Source organism: Limulus polyphemus, unplaced genomic scaffold (genome assembly GCF_000517525.1).
Source record: "Limulus polyphemus unplaced genomic scaffold, Limulus_polyphemus-2.1.2 Scaffold374, whole genome shotgun sequence".
NCBI classification, from domain to species: Eukaryota; Metazoa; Arthropoda; class Merostomata; order Xiphosura; family Limulidae; genus Limulus; species Limulus polyphemus.
The window spans coordinates 599,150-618,433 of NW_013665984.1; the positions used below are offsets into that span (position 1 = coordinate 599,150).

General features: G+C 30.1%; 1 protein-coding gene across 2 annotated transcripts in view; it reads right to left on the reverse strand.

Moving 5' to 3' along the window:
* Positions 1-19,284, reverse strand: part of LOC106457798 (GATOR complex protein MIOS-like) — a 69,455-nt gene that overhangs the window by 28,027 nt on the left and 22,144 nt on the right. For both annotated transcript variants that reach the window (XM_013917247.2, XM_022383838.1), the window contains 9 exons: positions 15,993-16,051; positions 12,265-12,442; positions 11,167-11,268; positions 10,069-10,163; positions 9,271-9,312; positions 5,803-5,858; positions 3,747-3,865; positions 1,763-1,881; positions 790-933 (listed from right to left, as the gene is read on the reverse strand). In XM_013917247.2, the coding sequence (XP_013772701.1) occupies positions 790-933; positions 1,763-1,881; positions 3,747-3,865; positions 5,803-5,858; positions 9,271-9,312; positions 10,069-10,163; positions 11,167-11,268; positions 12,265-12,442; positions 15,993-16,051 (914 nt within the window). The remainder of the gene's footprint in view (positions 1-789; positions 934-1,762; positions 1,882-3,746; positions 3,866-5,802; positions 5,859-9,270; positions 9,313-10,068; positions 10,164-11,166; positions 11,269-12,264; positions 12,443-15,992; positions 16,052-19,284) is intronic.

The following is a 19,284-nucleotide window of genomic DNA, read 5'->3' on the forward strand; positions in this document are numbered from 1 at the left end:
GGCTGGGCACTGGACATTCCTGTGTCATGAAAGTTCAGTAAGTTATACATTTGAGTAGAGGTGGTTTCAACACAATGAGATGTACTCTCGTGACCTACTCAGTGAATAAATACCCTGCTATAAGATTCACTAGACAAGAGAGACACACGAGATAGTCTGTGAATTATTGCTGTTTATCACTCAATATTGATATTATTATTGAAAGGTATTTTCTTGTTACTGTATTTTTCAGGAATTAGGTTTTTCTTTCTGGCTCTTTTCCCCGATTCCAGTATCTGAAATAATATTGATATTTATGATATATTGTTCATTAACATTAGTGTCATATCCTGGCCAGGCACGTGTTTACCAACTGTGTTTTGGTAAGTGTTGAATTTATTTCTAAGTGTTGTTACAGTTGAATAAATTGCCTTTTTTTGTTGTTGAACCCTGATTGTAGCGGCATGTTTATTTCAGACCACTACATACTAAATTTTACCTTCAAATGCAATAGGGTTGTTTGGGACTACTTATAATGCACAAAAATATGTCAAATTTTCACTACAACTGATACTAAATTGGATACCCTTTTGTTTAAAATACTTTTGAAAATAATACCATATTTAGAAATTTAAATATTCAGGAGTTTAAATACTTTTTTGCGGGGGGAGAGGAAATACAGCTTTTTAACAATGTTTATCAGAGTTGTTATATTCAAATGTAATTACATTTTTCTAACTGTTGAATTCATTACATTATTGTGAGGTATATATACACGATGACAGTATCATCCTTATTAAAGTTGCTAACCTTCAGTCCGTACCCCAGAAGAGCTCTCCTCCTCATTTTCACAGATATATCATCAAGGGACTTGTACTGTTGATCTCGATGGTCAATACACTGTAGGAGTTTTTTTCCATGAGTCCAAACAATTTCTGATGTTGGAGACCAATTCTATATTAAAAAAAACCTTAACCTTAGAAAAACATAAAGAGAATATTTAATTTTGTTTGTTATTCCCATCAAAAAGTTTAAAAAATTTAGAAGTTAGAATATTCCCCCAAAACACAAATTACTTTTTTTGCAATGCATCTTGTCAATTTTGCACCAAAAAAATAAATAAATTATCCTTAAAAGATGTTCCAGTAAATACAAATGTCTCTCAAAACAAAAACAATGTCTGGAAAAGGAACAAGTATAAAACTGTGTGTATTCAAGTAAAATGACTAATGTATGACATTATATACACTCTTGATGATTAACATTAGTTACTGTATATCTTGTTTTATTTAAGTAATGAAAGTAGTCCATAGGTATTCCTGGTGCTTTATTGCATACTGAATACTAAGGCATGAACATCTGATAAAGCAGCCACTTTTCATAATTAAAACTACACTTAAAACAATTCTTAATATTTCTTTAATGTTTTTCAGTTTCAAAGATATAAAGTTTGCTAAATTATTAAAACTGCTAATTATTATCAATAAATATTTTATTAATTATCAATCACTATAGCTAACAGAACTTGTTCAATTAGTGTTAATTGATGATTTACGAAATAATTAATATACCAGAGTAAATAATTTTAAATGTATTTTGTGTCACAAAAACTGCTCATTTAAATGAAATCTTGAAATGCAATGTAACACGGTTCTAATAATAATAATAATACGGTTTTCCATAATAACACAAAGATAACTAAGATTATTTCAGAGCTTTTTATTATAACTGCAAGAGCTATGGCTTCTGTTGTTTACAGAGATTTAAAAACCCAATTCCTCACCAATGTAATTCTGTCAAAAACAGTGTAGTCCCGTATTGTGCCTGTGGGAGTGACAGTTAACAATCGATTCTCAAAAGTTGGATGCCACGAGAATGAAGAAATAGCATGTTGAGCATATGCTAAAATATAAAAACCAATGACTTCCTAAAGTCTCAGAATTTCTAATTATCTTATTTACACTAAACTTAGAAAAAGTTTAAGACTAATATTAATATGTAATCATTCATAAAGAATAACAAACTAGAAATTCTCATAAAAATTGTAAATCAAAATGTTATGCATTATAATACTCCAAGTGAAATATTATATCAATACTAAACAGCAACTGGTAAAAGTTTAACATAATTCCACAAAATATTATATTCTAAATGCTTTCAATTTTAATAACCTCATTACCTTATGTAATTAACTTTCAATCAAACCAAACTTATTATTTACAACAAAATAAATATCACTGCTACAACAGAAGTAGAAATGCTATAACAAGAAAACAATAACTACAACAACAAAATATACACGTACATTTATAGTCCATTACAATTCATTATGTAATAAATTATGAATTCATACATTAATAGAATTACTTACATCCAAAATTAATATGATTGAACTATTTACAAGTTGTACATAACAGCCTGGTTTATACCACAAATAACCAGACAAATACTGCAACTCACACAGTGCAACTTAAACGTATTGTTCATATATGACTACTTAGCTGTACCACTCATATATTTTTTAAATGTTAAACACAAAGCTATACAAAGGGCCATCTGTGCTGTGCCCGTCACAAGTATTGAAACACAGTTTTTAGTGTTGTCAGCCTTTAGAATTACTACTGAGCCACTATGGGGCACCACTCATTTACTATGAATACTTAAAACATAATGGAATAATTACTAGAGATTAAAATTTCTGTAAACCAGTCAAAGACCACTTGCAATGTACTCGGTGTATATACATTTTCATAAAAATATTCAGATATACTAATATTATACTAAGTGAGAGGGACACAGTGTGTGATATATACCAAGAACAAATAACTGTTCATTCATGAAAAAAATTAGCAGACACAACACATGTCTTTTAACCATTACCAGTTATATATCAATAATTTTCAGAAATATAAACTTCAGACAATTAGACTAAAACATAATAAGTTTGAAACATGCAGAGGGAGAGAGAGAGGTGGAGATCTGTTCCAGATTTAACATCTAACCACAAGATTCAAATACGAAATGAAACTATAACTAAAAAACAACAGAGCTCAAAAATTAGGAACACATAAGGGTACTCAAGCTGACAATTTAAAAACCACAAAGTAAAATAGAAAAACAAGGAGAAACAGAAATGCTACCTAAGAGAATGATAACTAAACTCTTGAATCCTCAAAATTCACATACCTAGATGAACAGCATGTGTTGGTTAACAATTTATAAACATATTTTCAAACATTATTTTTAAGTTAATAAAACTATGGTAAAAATTAAACATGAGTATTTTTATTCTATAAAACATTACTCTTTTAGCTACTTTTACTTACAAAATATAGCATCAATGAATTTCAACTCAACATCATTAACCACAGATGGCATACTCATACCATGAGAAGCACATCAATATAAAAATTCTTATGTTAGGATTGCTTTGAAAGTTTATCCCACTTGTAACAAATTCATTTATATAAAGAATTTTTTTTTAGAAAAACTGTATACAAGTTGCAAGTTAACTGTAATGAATACTACTGTAATAAGTTACAACAACCTAAAACAAAATCCAACAAACATAACTGATCATTCAACAAAACTGGATAGACTAAATAGTTGAGTTTTATCATTACTGAAATAATAGTATAATGTCTAGTTAAATTCCAATATTTATCTCACACAATATGAAGTCCAGTATTTGAAAAATCTTACATTACTCAAACAAAACTGATACAATATCGAAACATACAACACTGTATGAGTATCATACAACTTACGCTGCACACATCGTTCTACAATAGCAGGTTCAACCTCATCATTCCCAAGAGATGCCTGTTGAATATCATACAATTTGACTACTGAGCTGTCTCGAACCACACTTGTGAGCACTCCATTTCTATTAGAATAAATAAATATGCATTTAACTAGTGAATTTAATACTAAATATACTCAATGTGTGTTAGTTTTAGCTACAAAAAAGGTTGTCTGTTCATAGCCATCTCTAACTTTGAACTGGTAGGGTAGAAGGAAGGCAGCTAGTCAACTGCACTCACCACCAACTCTTGGGCTACTCTTATCTCACTAAACAGTGAGAATTGAAAAAGTCTTAAATGCAGAGCATGTTCTTGAAGCAACAGGATTTGAGCCACAAATCCTCAGATTCCCAGCCCAGTCAAACTAATCACTAATCATGGCCAGCTCAGTGACTAAATCATGATAAAGCTGCAAAACACAACACAAATCATTCTGTTCTCATTTATCCTCTGAATTTAACTTTGTAGCACTATAGATTAAAAAAAAACAGATACAGCTTAAAGGTTACTTTGTTTTTCCTACATACATACATACATCATATAATTATTGTTCATTTAATATTCTATTTACTTACAAATGATCTAATTTCCTTATATATAACTGTATAGTTTGTTACTGTGATCAATTTATTAACACGCATAACCAAATTAGTTTTTTGGTGTAAACATGACACTAAAGAACATATTTGATCCAAGTAACTTTTAGTAAAGACCAATACCGTCATAATTATTCTATTTTCCAGTTGCCTTAAAATCATAAATAAATAAGGTACAGTCTATCATAAATATTTCTAAAAAAATTTGTGAAGCTAACTTGGCTTTAAAGAACTACTTGGGTAGTATTTAGTCAGGTTTCCTTACCTGACAGTATAGGAGGTCACTAAAACCCCTTAGTTTTTATCTTCACTCTCAATTGGCCAAACAGTAGTTTCAAGTATTAACAGACAATGTGATTAAGATATGTTTCAACTACATTATGTGGTAGGCAGCAAAGCCTTTCATTCACTACCAGAGATCTGGCATTATTCCTGATAGGGTGGAAAGTGTTTTGATATAACTGTTTCCAGTCATAATGTCATGTTTCAGTCTTTGATCAATTTCACAGTGGATTTTCATTTAAGAAGAAAGTATTTTTGTAAAACAAATTCCAGTCTTACAGATCTATCCTATAAACTCTGTGTGCACAGATTAGGTCAAAGTGTGCATGCCACAACTTTTTACAGAATGCCATTCAACATGTTTTTTTTTTTAGAGATTGAATTACCAACTATTCATTTTACCATACATTGCTGATTTATTGATGGTTTGTGTTAAAGAAAAGTAAATACCAGATAAAAAATTTAAGAATACTGAAAAAACTTTAGATATACATTTATGATAAATGTATATCATACATTAAACTATTATATACAGTAAACTGTATGATAGTCAAAAATATTTTTATATTTACATGAACATCACCTTGCACTCCTACTTGTTAGAGTCCGAGTTAGACTGACATCATTGATTCACAGATATACTTTGATACAAATAATTTTGTGACATTTGATTTCTTGTGTACTACAAACATATACATTTCACTAAAAGCTCGCCACCTTTTTTGTAGATACAGTAGTAGATTCAGAGTTATAGTCAACATTCCTTCTCCAATACAGGGTCATTCCAATGGAAATTACAAGAAAATGAAATAGCTCTGTATTACAATTGTAAACTATTGCTTTATCTATTTCTAGAAAATGGAGGAAATAAAGTTTGATAAATGGTTAATTCTGCCTGACTGAAATTAGTTCAACTTATTTTGAATTACAATTATTTCTCATGCCTCTTTAGCTTCTTTGACCAAATGAGAAACCATATAAGAAAGAATTCTATATACCTGTACATATTAATACTTTGTACAAGAACAAAGGTAAAATAATACTTAGCAGTGTATTTGCAAATTTTCTAAACATTTTTCTGTACAGCAAGTGTAACATTCACCTAACACCAAGTTTAGAAATATAATTTATGTTAATTTTACCTTGTTGGACACCATGCTAGTTTTGTAACATGTCTGGACTCAGTCACAACATTCATCTTAATACAACAGGTTAAGAATTCATAACATTTACATACCTGAATAATGCTACTAGTGCACAGCCATACTTTACATACAACATTTATCTAAAATACTTCAAAAATTGTTTAAAAGCTTTACACGTAATTCCACAGCAGCGTAAATACAAGTACACAACTAACAAGAAAAATTTATTTATTTCATGCTTGAAAGTCATAACCTTTAACTTATCTTATCCAGTATGCTTGTTTGAAACATTTTATTGTTTATAACTTGAACTCACTATAAATTTTCAACATTTTTGTGTACAACAACTGCTTGCAAGGTGCTGTCAGAAGTACATATTTGAAATGAAACAAACATTTTTTCTCTTGAAAGTTATAATTTTCCTATACTGAAAATGTTTTTCCAATTGGTACTTATCTCCACTCACAAAATTAGCTATTCCCATTTGGTGTTGCCATCTATATGCAAACTTTTTCTTTACACACGCCACGAGCCTTCTGCTCCCCTACTGGAATTGTAATATTCCAATGTGTGTCTCATGCAAATCATCATGCATCACTCCTCCACCAATAACAGCATGACATGTTCACATGACACATGTGACTCCCTCTATACTCATCTACTGAATTATCACTTCAAAGTCTGGCAGAAAACTTAAGCACTGGAGGAAGGATGGGAAGTATGAAAGGAGGTAAGTACCTACTGGAAATACATTTTCTTTATAGGAAAATTATAACTTTTGGTATGGTACTTACCTCTTCTCACAAGATTAGCTAGAATACACATAGATAAGGAGGAGGGACTGGCACTAAGGAAGAACAGAAGTACCAACAAAAGCATCCAAAGGATACTCTTGGAAATGAGAGTCAAATCCGAAGATCAGATGAGGGGAAGCGCATCACTTCTGAAACAGGTACACTCTATGCCCTTCTGTGAAATGTGAAGAAATGCAGAAAAGGAGAGGAGCACACCTAAGTGGGAGAGAACTGTGTTAGGATCATGAACCTAACCATATAAACGAAATATAACTCAATCCCATGAAAAGAACAGTGGATAAAACAATAGATGTGCCCTCAGGTGTAAAGTGGCTAGGGCACGATGGACAGTACTCAGTTAGTTAACTACTTCCAAAACCCATGTCGCTGAGAACCAACATCCATGTGGCGGTAGGATGAAGATCATACCATCTTCACCTCAAACCCAAGAGACCATGGGATTTAGAATCACGCCATTTCCCAGGTATGACACAAGTATTACACAAGAAATAAAGAATAAGGTATCCCCAGAAAACCCCTCAGAATTTCTGTGGAGAGCTTCAGAGAGGAGGTGTAGAGATGAAAGATACTGTAAAGAGTTGTAAGGGTAAGATGCAGGTGAAAAAACTGGGCATGGGTCAGATTGACAGTTGATTCCACGAAGTCTGGGGACAAAGGATGGCCTATGTAACTTTTGATCTGTCAGTGGATAAATACAGATAAATTCACTGTCACCGCATCTGAGGCCTGAAAAATAAAGCTTGTCAGTGGTGTAACCCCTGAAGTGGTAACATGAACTTCAGAATTCATTGTGAAGAGTCCACCAAATTAGAGAGGTGAATTTAAAAATAATGCGACTGGAACTAACTGATAACATTTTTTAAGTGAAAAACTGTCTGAATGAAAAACTCAATAAATTAAAGAAAACCACTTCATGAGGAAACTAAAACCAAACATGAATTGTTAAACAAACAAGAAGCATGTCTGAATACAAGCACTGCCAAACAAGAAGTGATAGTTTGGTAGATGAATATAGGAGGAGTCACATGCATCACGTGATCATGCCATGTTCTTATTGGTGGTGATACATGATAATTTGCATAAGACACACATTGGAATATTACAATACCAATAGGGGGAGCAGAAGGCTTATGGTATGTATAAATAAAAAGTTTGCATATAGAGGGCAGCACTAAACAGGAATAGCTAATTTTTTTTTAGAGGAAGTAAGTACAGTATCAGAATATAATTTTCAACATAAAAAATATCAACCATTCTGTATATGTACATATATCTGAAGTAACTTATTTATCAAACTTGTTTGCACAGAGATACCATGTACATTTCTGTCACACAGCTTGTTAAAAGGTTTTAATCACTCGCCACTATAAAACTTACTCACACCCCATCCATCCCCAGAAAAAAACAGCATTGCAGTATGAAAATAATTGAAAGAAAAAATACATATCATTAATAACTTCATTTTAAACAACTATCTCTTTTTTTATCTATGCAGAAAAATATATTTCTTTGTTTTTACTACTAATTCAGGAGCAAACCTTACTCTGACTTGCAAACTCAAGTTCAAAGCAGAAGAGCACTCCTGAAGAAGTTATAAGATTAATCAAATTATTTTCTTCTGGAAAACTGATGACATGTCATTAGTATAATCTAAAACTGATCAAAACAATATGTAAATATTAAGTTATCAAAGAATGTCAGCTTTATCATTTTTTGGGTAGTCACATATTTAGAGGTATGTGAATATATAGCACAAGCAATACAGATTAGTTAGCTAAAGTACAACAAAATTATTAACAAACTTTTAACTTCTTTATTTGGATATTTGACAAAAAAAATCCTGTTAAATAACACAAAAATTAAAGACTTCCTAAAATTTATAAACACAAACTTAACGTACAAATACTTTGATACAAAGTTATACTTATGTTACCTTATCACTTTATATTACCTTATTTCTAAATCTTTAACAATTATCATAACTTTTGTCATTTGATGACTGCATTATTTTCTTTAGAAATTCTATCATTCTTGATTTTATAATTTTTGCTTTGATGATTTAGTTAAAAGCTACACAGTACAGGCAACAATGTATTGTGAGAACTTGTTTAACCACTGGTACGATGAAATAAGTGTTACTTGGTGCACCATCTTACTTGATATCATGACAACAACTTAGTAAAATACTGGAATTATAACTTCTTTCTGATGACAGTATGAGCTCTAAACTGAGAATTTAGCAACACCGTTGCTTGGAAACACAATACAATGATTAAACAAAAATGACTCTTTTCAATGCCATATTGCATGTAATTTCAATTGAGTTAATTTGACTGCTTATTCTTTTTTTCTTTTTTTTTTCAGAAAAGGAGCCCAGTTATTCTACGTGAAACCTAAAAAACATATCTGGTTCAATATCAATATATGTCTTTTTCTAATCCCAATAGATCAAGCACAGATATTACAAACTTTAAATACCTAAAGATACCTAATTAGCATTAATATATATATATATATTCTCTATGAATATTATTGTACATATTATTAATATATTATTTATAAATCATGAAACAAAACAATATTAGTGTTTCACTTTGCTACAAAGATCAATTTGGTAGTTCACAAAATTGAAATCATTTTGAAAGGATACTGGTTTTTCAAAATTCCTAATATCCCATATGACAACTTGATTCTGAAAAAAAAGCCAATTTAAGGGTTACTAAAAAACGTTAGGGATGGAGTACTTTAGTTCCTCTATGTGACTTTACATTAAAAAAATTATATTAACTTATTTTTATCACCTACATGTAATTACATGTATTCAGACTGACTTTCATAAATTTACAAATGATAAAGACCAACAGATGGATATTGACTGGGAAACATTTTTCCAAAACCACAATGGGAAACAATAAAAAGAATGTAAGAAATTCAAATTATAATGTCAAACTTTTAAATATAATAAAATTTCAATGCAGGTTATAAATTTGAATTATTATCTATTTTCTTTACAAATAACCTATGATAGATACTTATTTTCTCAATAAAACTTGTTTTTGGTTACTTTGGCAATATTGCATGTCCATTGATCAACAATCCACACAAAAATTTACATATTAGCAACAGAATACTGTATATATATATATATTTCCAAATCTATCAAACAGTACAGTATAAATATTCACTCACTGTACATAAATCAGCATCACTGGTTGCATTGTACATTCAAGCTTACACGTAACCACAGTATAATTGTGTGTGTGTGTGCAGCTAATAGCTCCTATGAAACTTTCACAAGAAAATTACATTCTTAAGAATTCTTTAATAATTTACTTTTATGAAGTCCAATTTCACACAGTGTCTGCTATTCATACAGGTAATATACTGTTGCATGTTATACACATATATATATACACATACAAAATCAGTGACAAATAAACAGCATCACCTCAACAAAAGATGCCAGTCGATGTTCACAAAATGGATCAACACAAACACCAAACACAGCCTTAGTTGGTGTGGATGTGGAGTGCTTAGAAGAATCTGCATACAAACATGGATTTATTCAGGCTTATACAGGTTGATAATTATTTATGTATCTCATTCTCAATAAGCAATTGGATACAAAGTTCCAAATTAAACTCTTTTTAATTGGTAAAAAGTTCACCCTGCCAAGAATGTAATCAAGTATACAATGTTTTTAATAACTGAATCTTAAAATTATTTAAAACCATGTTTTAATTTTAATACATTTATAATAGTCCTTGCTACACTGAAGTTTCTTCAGTGGAGGGAAAAAAATAATTTGAAAACTAACAAGTAAAACTGTTTATAAAATGTCAACCAGTTGTAACATATAAACTAAATACAAACTAAGAGTTTTACGTGGTTGGAGATGTTTAATAATAATCATCATCATCATTAAATCACACAAGTTTAGTTAAATTACTGTTTAGTGAATATGGCAGGTGACTGCAAAATATTATGAAAGACTCAGTTCTTTATTCAATGTTATTTTTATGTTTATGCTATTCAAACAATGTATATAAATAAATTGGCTAACTAGCTACTCAATTATTTCTAAATGCAATATGTTTTAAATAAAAACATTACCATTTCTGATGATATTAAAACATGTTTTCATTATTAGTTATCAATTTATTTGATTCACAGAAAATCAGTGTGGGACTACTGCATATTTTAAAAACAAATATAATGGTGACCACATGCTGTTATTGAGTTGACAGTAGCAATTTATTTACAAAGTAGGTCTAATGTATGAAACCAAGAGAAATCAGAAATTCACCTAAAAAAAAACAACAATGTTAATACCACATGAAAATAATGCAGTGTCCAAAAAAATTTATGAAGCTAGCACAGACATGCCTTTTTTATTTTGCTCATATGGGTGTGTGTGGTGGAGGGGGGGGGGTATTAATCTATTAACAAATACCATAAACCATCCAGCTTCTACTGGTAACTACTAGCTATTGAAAATAGATTGATATATCTAAGTATTTACAAATACATAAATGAGCAAACTCACCTCTGAGGTCAAATACTTTTAAATACTTATTGGTCATACCACAAAATAACATTTTCTGCTGCTGAATAGACCAATGCAAAGAATGGACAGTTTCTGACAAACCTATTGTTGTAACAAATGTTTAATAAAATTAAAAAATATCTGAATAAAACACAACATAAAATAATGACTTGTGAAAAGATTATGTCATAGTAACATTTGGTTCAGTCCTCATATTTCCATTTTTTAATCATTTTACAGTGAAGATAATTTATCTCTAAAAATATTTAGTTTTAAAATAACATTACAGGTTTGAAATAGTATTATCTAAAGATCAAATTAAACCCAATATATATGAGAACATCAAAGTTTAAAATAAAATAGATAAAGTACATTTTAGAATCTGAGTAGTCAAATGAAACATATGCTAGATCTAAAACAAAAAGTTATTTACCACAATGCCTATAATGATCATGACAAGTGCATTAATAACTGATCTAATATTAATCTAATGTTAATTTGATAATTAATGAAAGTTGCATACCATTTAGGTAATTAAATCTTGAAGTGAAATATGTCTTTAACAATATGAAATGTGAATACCAAATAACAGAAATAAAGTAATAAAATCATATATAAAAAATGTATTAGGTCTCTAACAGATCTGTGGCCTCTCCTGTTGAGACAGTCTTACTTACAAGTCAGTTTAAGTATTTCTACATCACCATTCTTCTTACATTTATATGAAACTTTTGTTGTTTGTTTGTTCTATACAGCAAGAGTGAATTAAGAACAAAATTCAATCATATATAGGTGATGGAATTAAAAATAACAGATGGAAATATCAAATAAAGTTAATATAGAGATACTACATGGTAGTGTGTCAATTTATCTAATAGTAAAGAAAAATAATAATCTCTCTTCTACACTGTTTTATTATAACTTATACTATTATAAAGCAGAAATTAATAAACTGTAAACAGGAAACTGTTTTATAAGAAACACTGAATTTCACAGTATGTTTTCAGAAATGTTGTTTTAAGCAAAAATACATAACCATATACACTTTCCCCATCAGATCTGATTACTAACATAATCATCACAGTGAATACAGATTACCTAGTTCAAATAATGGTCTGGATGTTGGCTGATTTCCTGTATGATCCCCTGTCAAAAACCCAGCGATATGTTGTCGTCGATCAAGTCCCTCACTTTCAAAAGTTGAAAGCTGAGGCTGAGCAACATCCCAAATAAGTAAGGCATAGTCAGATCTATTTTTATCCAAGCCTGCTGCTAGCTGTAAAATATTTGTTATATTAAATTCAATACAAAACCTTGAATACAAAATAAAGTACCAAAAACTTAAAAGTATTGTAGCCTTATATTCAAACATATTTACACTTTTCAAATAAAAATCTTGTCATTACAGTTACCACTGTAGTCTACAGAATATAAATGTACTTATTTAGATAACTTATATCAGAAACTGAGGACAATTAAACTTGCAGATACTGCTTTAAACATATCTTAAACCCAAATTAAAACAGCCTAAAAAATAAATGCACAGATGCAAACTAAAGGGCTCAGCTTGAAAGACCAGTATTAAAAACATTGTCAGATAATTTTTTAAACTGCCTCTCAATTCCATATAATGTGGCAGTACACTACTTGACAAAGCAGTTGATACACATCTGTGAAGGTTCAAATGCTCAGTTATTACATAACTCTTTGCTGCCAAGAAATACTTAACTGTACTGTTGTAGCTGACAAGAGACAATTGATCATAATACTGCAAACATAAAATAAAAACAGCTACATATTAACTATGACACCTTCTGGGGTGACTGTAACATTAAAACTATCATACAGTTATTCAGTTTACTTTATTGGTATAAATCTGTTTGTTTGTTTAGAATTTTGATACAGAGCTACACACAAGTCACCTGCATGTAGCTGTCCCAAGTTTAGAACTGATAGACTAGAGGGATGGCAGCTAGGAAACAATCACCAACAACTCTCGAGCTGCTCTTGTCTGAATAAACATTAGAAACTCAAAATGACTTTCACCTTGCCCATCTACTTTTAAACCTGTTTTTCTCTGCCCTACAAACAACCCATAATCCCAAGACTTAGTGGATTACAAAAACTATATTTTAGAAAGACCTAAGTAATATGCTTGTTTTGGACTAACAAAGTAAAAAACAATGGCCCAAACTTACCTCTCGCCCCCCAAAAAAAAGTTATTATAACTCAATAAAGGATATATATATCACAAAACAAAGTGCCTACTTGTTTAATGAAGAAAAACTGTCAGTACCCACTGAAAATTCTTTGTTTCCTCAATGTTTTGCCTTATGGCTTTATCAAGAAGTAAACACCCTACAGAACACAATCCTAGTCGTAACAAAGTAATAACAATAATAAATGACAAGAATCCTACAGAACACAATCCCAGTCATAACAAAGTAATAACAATATTAAATGACAAGAATCCTACAGCATACAATCCCAATTGTAACAGAGTAATAACAATAATAAATGACAAGAATCCTACAGAACACAATCCCAGTCATAACAAAGTAATAACAATAATAAATGACAAGAATCCTACAGAACACAATCCCAATCGTAACAAAGTAATAACAATAATAAATGACAAGAATCCTACAGAACAAAATTCCAGTCGTAACAAAGTAATAACAATAATAAATGACAATAATATAAATGTGGTGAAGAAAACGTTCATTTGAAAGCAAAAATAATAAGATCAGTAATGTGAGCATTCACACATAATAAATTTGTTGAGGTAAACTGTACATGTAGTTTTGTCACATCATTAAACATGTTAACTCCAGTGTGAACTAAACAACCTGAAACTGCATACTTGGCAAAAAAGTAGATAACACATATGTCAAATTGTCCAGTTTAGTTGCTTAACTTCTTTATATCACACACAGTTATTGACTGATAAATCATACCATACTCAAGGAAAGAACAAGTTTAATTTTTTTTCCATAACATTAATGAATTTTAAAATGCTTAATATTTCATTACATTTAATTTGATGACATTTTTTTTACAAGCACCTATACGTACAATGTTGAATTTCCTTGGTATTATCAAATACTTTAGTTGGTATTGTTCATTTCATCTCAATGCACTATATATATACATGCATTATAATGAAAACTTTTCTGATTCCCACGAAATTCTATCTTTCAATACCTAACAAGTGACAATTAATCAAAAGATTTCAGAAATAAAATAAATTTAGTTACACATTTGTTTTGCTACCATTTAGGGTAACTGTGTGTAATTAACATTAAAAATCATGCAAGCATTCAGTTAAGTAAAAACTCATTAGTACAATATCAATCGTAAAAACAATTCTCCCTACGTCACTCTTATTTATATTTGTTATGCTGATTTCCCTACATATTCCACAACTTTCTCTAAGTTTCCTCCACATGTTGATTGTTTAATTTCAATACTTGTGTGTTAACTTGTTTTTCATGCACAAAGCTTTGGTACATCCTGCGCTCTTCCACTTGGGAAGAAGATTCATAAATACTGTAAAAGAGGGTTAATCTAGAGAATATTAACAAATGAGCAAACACACAAATGATGTTGTGATGATGACTTACATTGTCAACAGAAATGATAATTTCTTCATGGGTCAAGCCTTCTCAAAAATAGCTGTTCGTTATCAAACACTTGTAGAACATACATTGAAGTTAGCATTTTGTTAATATTTGGATGCTACAGAAAATTATGTTGAGAACATACTACATAAAATATTTTTCATTATGCTTATAAATCACTGTTTGTCAATTTACTATTGCAAATTCTATAACCTATACATGCAAAGATTCTATAGCATCTAAGACATTGCAAATAAAATAAATAATTTTATGTAGTATGCTCTCCATATGATTTTCATTATGCTTATAAATCACTGTTTGTCAATTTACTATTCTATTAATATAATTTGCTTCCATACACAGGTATGTAATTTTCATTATAAAAATCTTAATATTTTTAAATCAGATGTAATTAAGTGAAAATAAATATTATGATGCATTATAAAATTCTGGTACAGTTTAAAATGGAGGAAATTTAATGACTAATAGAATTCAGTGTTTTAAACAAAGATCATCTACTTATAAAACATGAAATGATGGGAATCACATGTTATGAAGACATCTTAAAGATATTGGGCATACCACAATGAATTACCAAACCTCAAAATCAAACAAAGGTAAAAGAATCAGACCAGTAAAAGTTTGTGCCTGGCAGATGCTTCAGCTGAGTTTCTATTCATATTCCTGAAGTATGGGAATTAACTGAGAACCCAGGAGATAAGCAGGTATGTTGTTTGTATATCTAAAGTATAAAATATCAAACTGACTCTTTCAGTACAGTAAAACCTACACTGGTGATAGATTTGGATTTAAACTTTTGGGGTTTTTCAAGATATCTTAACTGAAATAAATCTCTGTTAAAGATAAATGCAGAAAAAAATATCAACTAAAACACACAGCAAGTGAAACACAAAGCAGTACACTGCCACATTTATAGATATACAACTCTTACAGTATCAACTTTAAAATACACAAGTAAAAATACATAGATAGATTTTAATATTTCTTTACATATCTGAAACTTGAAATTGATAAATTCTAGGTAGTATGAAGAGGTACGAAACGTCTAGCTCACATGTGATTAATATAATACTTTTCAAGGCTAAATCAAAGACCCATATATGTATCCATGGCAGTGAAAGAGTTAATGCTTCACCATTGTCTCATTAGATTACATAGGATAAAAATACTAACTGATTAACATACCAAATTACAGTCTATTGGACTCCACGCTACAGCATTACACTGCCGAGCTTGTCGTGGAACTGTACGTATATGTGAATAATAAACATTAGTGGTTAGATTTCCTTCAATATGGAAAGAGTGTTGTTGAAAGCATTGTTCAAAAAATTCATTTATTATCAACAAAGTTAAAGAAATTTGGACTTTATCAAGTACAATCTACAATAATTTTTTGACTATAAGAATATGAATTAGATATTTATGGACTATCCACACTATTTGCCCTAAGCTTTAGTAATTATGGATACATGAGAAAAACAAGGGCTTTGTTTGTAACTTAATGTTCATATATGCACATTAACTATGGTACATATTACCAGTAAATAAGTCCTATACAACAATTATCATCATCACATATGCAATACCAATTTTTCAAATCTTAATTTGTTCATTTTTTTTTACTATGTTCAAGCATATCTATCTAGATCACACAGGTGTTTTATTACACAATTATTGAAAAAAAACTAATTCAATCCAATGTTAAACAATCCATAACAATTCTCTAATTACTACGTTTGAAGTCAATCAACTGTCTAGGAGTTGTACATGCGGAGATCTAACACAATATATTTTCATTTTTCGAGCATACCTGTATCTTCTGAGAGTCTAACAGAACAAAACTGAGCTTAAAAATGTAGTTTTTAATATGGCAGGTAAATACACCAAGCCTTGTGGTAAAGAACTGAAGAGACATAAGCTATTATAATAATGAAATAAAATAATAATAATAAAAGACAATACTTTTCCTTTTTTTCTTCATTAATAAGGATGCTTTAAATATTACTGCCAAATATTTGCATTTTTATATTTGAAAAATTCTCTAAATCCAGTATAAATAAATTTGGGTTTTAAAGAGGCAAAAATAGAGATTTATTTTGTTTCTTTATGTTATTATCATTCACAGGGCTCGATTTTAAGGAAATTTCCAGGTTGTACAGGAGGCTGTATTGGTTATTCTAAAAATAAAACATAGACCCTCAAAAAAGATCCAGTTACGACAATATTGATGTACAAAGACCCTAAAAAAAAGACCCAATTACAAGAATTTTGATGTTTTTAAATCTTATTTATTTCCAAAAAGTACAATTACTGTTTATTTGGCAATTTTACATCTTTATTCAACTAATTTTTGACACCTTATTTCCAGGGACATTTTGTTACAGTGAAAAAAATAACCCCAAACCATGCTAATATTAAATAGTATCTTAAGGAAACAAACAGCCAATAACTTGTAAAACATTTAAACTATACAGTAATCTTGGCCAATCACATTCAATGTTTTCATCTTACCAGCTTAGCATGCCCACAAAGTACAGCCTGTAGTAATACTAGACTTGCAGCAGAACTTTCACACCTATACACACAATGCCTGAGTACTGCACATGTACACACACACAGTGCTGACATGTCCTGTCGTTCATACTTGTAGTTTGTATTGGCCTGGAGAGAGGCAAAGCTAGCCTTTTTTTATTTATTGTTATTCTATTTCGTACTGATTAAAACTTTCCTAAAATTGTGTTTGCAGTTATCATTATTATGATCTGTTTAATTTGTAGATTTGTCTGCTTTTTTCATTGTAGCTAGGTCTTCTGTATTTCCTACACTTCATTTGTTGTGTCTGTCTAATGTTAGCCTTAGGCCTATACGTGCGTAAACAAAGGGGGTGTCAATGTTTCAACTGTGATGATTAATGATGAAAATTTTGAGTTTGACTTCGTAAGTATGACTGTTCAAGTTTCGGTAATAAGTTGAGACAGTCATGTTAGTTTTATGGTCATAAGCATCTATACTAGAAATTAATCTCACTAAATATTTGTGTTAGCAGCATTTGTTTTCATTGTGAATTCCCACTTGCCCATATATATCCATAAAAACATCACGAAATACAATTTGTAGTAATAGTTTCATTTTGAGTTTACTCACTGATTAAGTATATATACATGTATATATATATATATATTTATTTATTTATTACAATTTTTTTACATTGGTTGAATGTTGATCTAAATACAAATCGCTTTTACCATTAAAACCTGTGTAATTGAGAATGATCACACCAGTGATCAAAACATCATGCCTTTTTTCAAAAATAAATCTTACTTACTGTAAAGGTTGTAACTTGTAGAAAAAAAAAAGGTGTGGTAATGCAATTAACTGAGCTGTATACATTGTACTGTGTTACCACACACAGCCATTCATGCGCAGTTGTACTCCATAAAAAATTTACATGCAGCTTGTCCATGATTGAAAGTTTAGTGACTGAAACAGCATTATTAGCCAATCACAAAAAGCGAACTTTTCCTAACATTTTCAGTCCATTTTGGTGGAATTTCCAACAATTCTTTTGTACAAAGTACAATCTTTTTTAAACAAAAAATAGACCAAAAATATTTTTGTGGGGGTTCAAATTTTCGAGTTCGTAGTTAGGGAGTTTACCAATGATTTTCGTTAAGGATCAGTCAATATTACATATGTAGTGTTTGCATAGATAAGTCTATAGTAAACTACGATGCTGTTATGAGTAAGGGTCTGTTCTAGAGTGCCAGTTGTCTGTCGGACAACACAAGGGATTAAGTTGATTGTCTGAGGAAGTTTTTTCATTGTCTCAGATGACTAGACAACCATTAAAATCAAGCCCTGATTCAAATTCATAAATTATTAAAAAAATGCTTATATTGCAGGGAAGTTTCCTATTTGACTTTGTTGCCAAATAATTCACTGTACTACAATAGAATATAGTTATTTCACATTTATTTATTTGTACATTCAGAAATTCTTTCAATAACCTTGGTTTTGATTATTATAAACATGTAGTTTAACCTTCAGGAATTTTCAATACGAAACTTCTATCATAACTTCAGGCTAGTTTATTAAGCATGACACAAAATAAAAAATTTTTTATATAAGTGACAATTTGAATAACTTTGGAGAAAACTTGAGTGTCCTTGCAAACCTATGTATTATAATAAATGAACATATATTGCTCTTATTTAGGCCAAGTGTTCCAGTGGATTTTGGCTATAAGATAGTCTTAAATGTATATATATATATATGTATATATCTGCCTTAAGTTTTGAAGTCAAATTTAGAGTAGAGCTAATAAGTTGTTTTAAAATGAAAAACTTGTTTTTGATGCTTGGGAATAAGTTAAGCTTAATAAAGTTATTGTTTTGCCATCAGAAATTCTGTGCAAGTGTATTTTCTAACAAATTATAACTTTTACTATTTAACATGTGTCAGTCGCATCAAGCTCAAA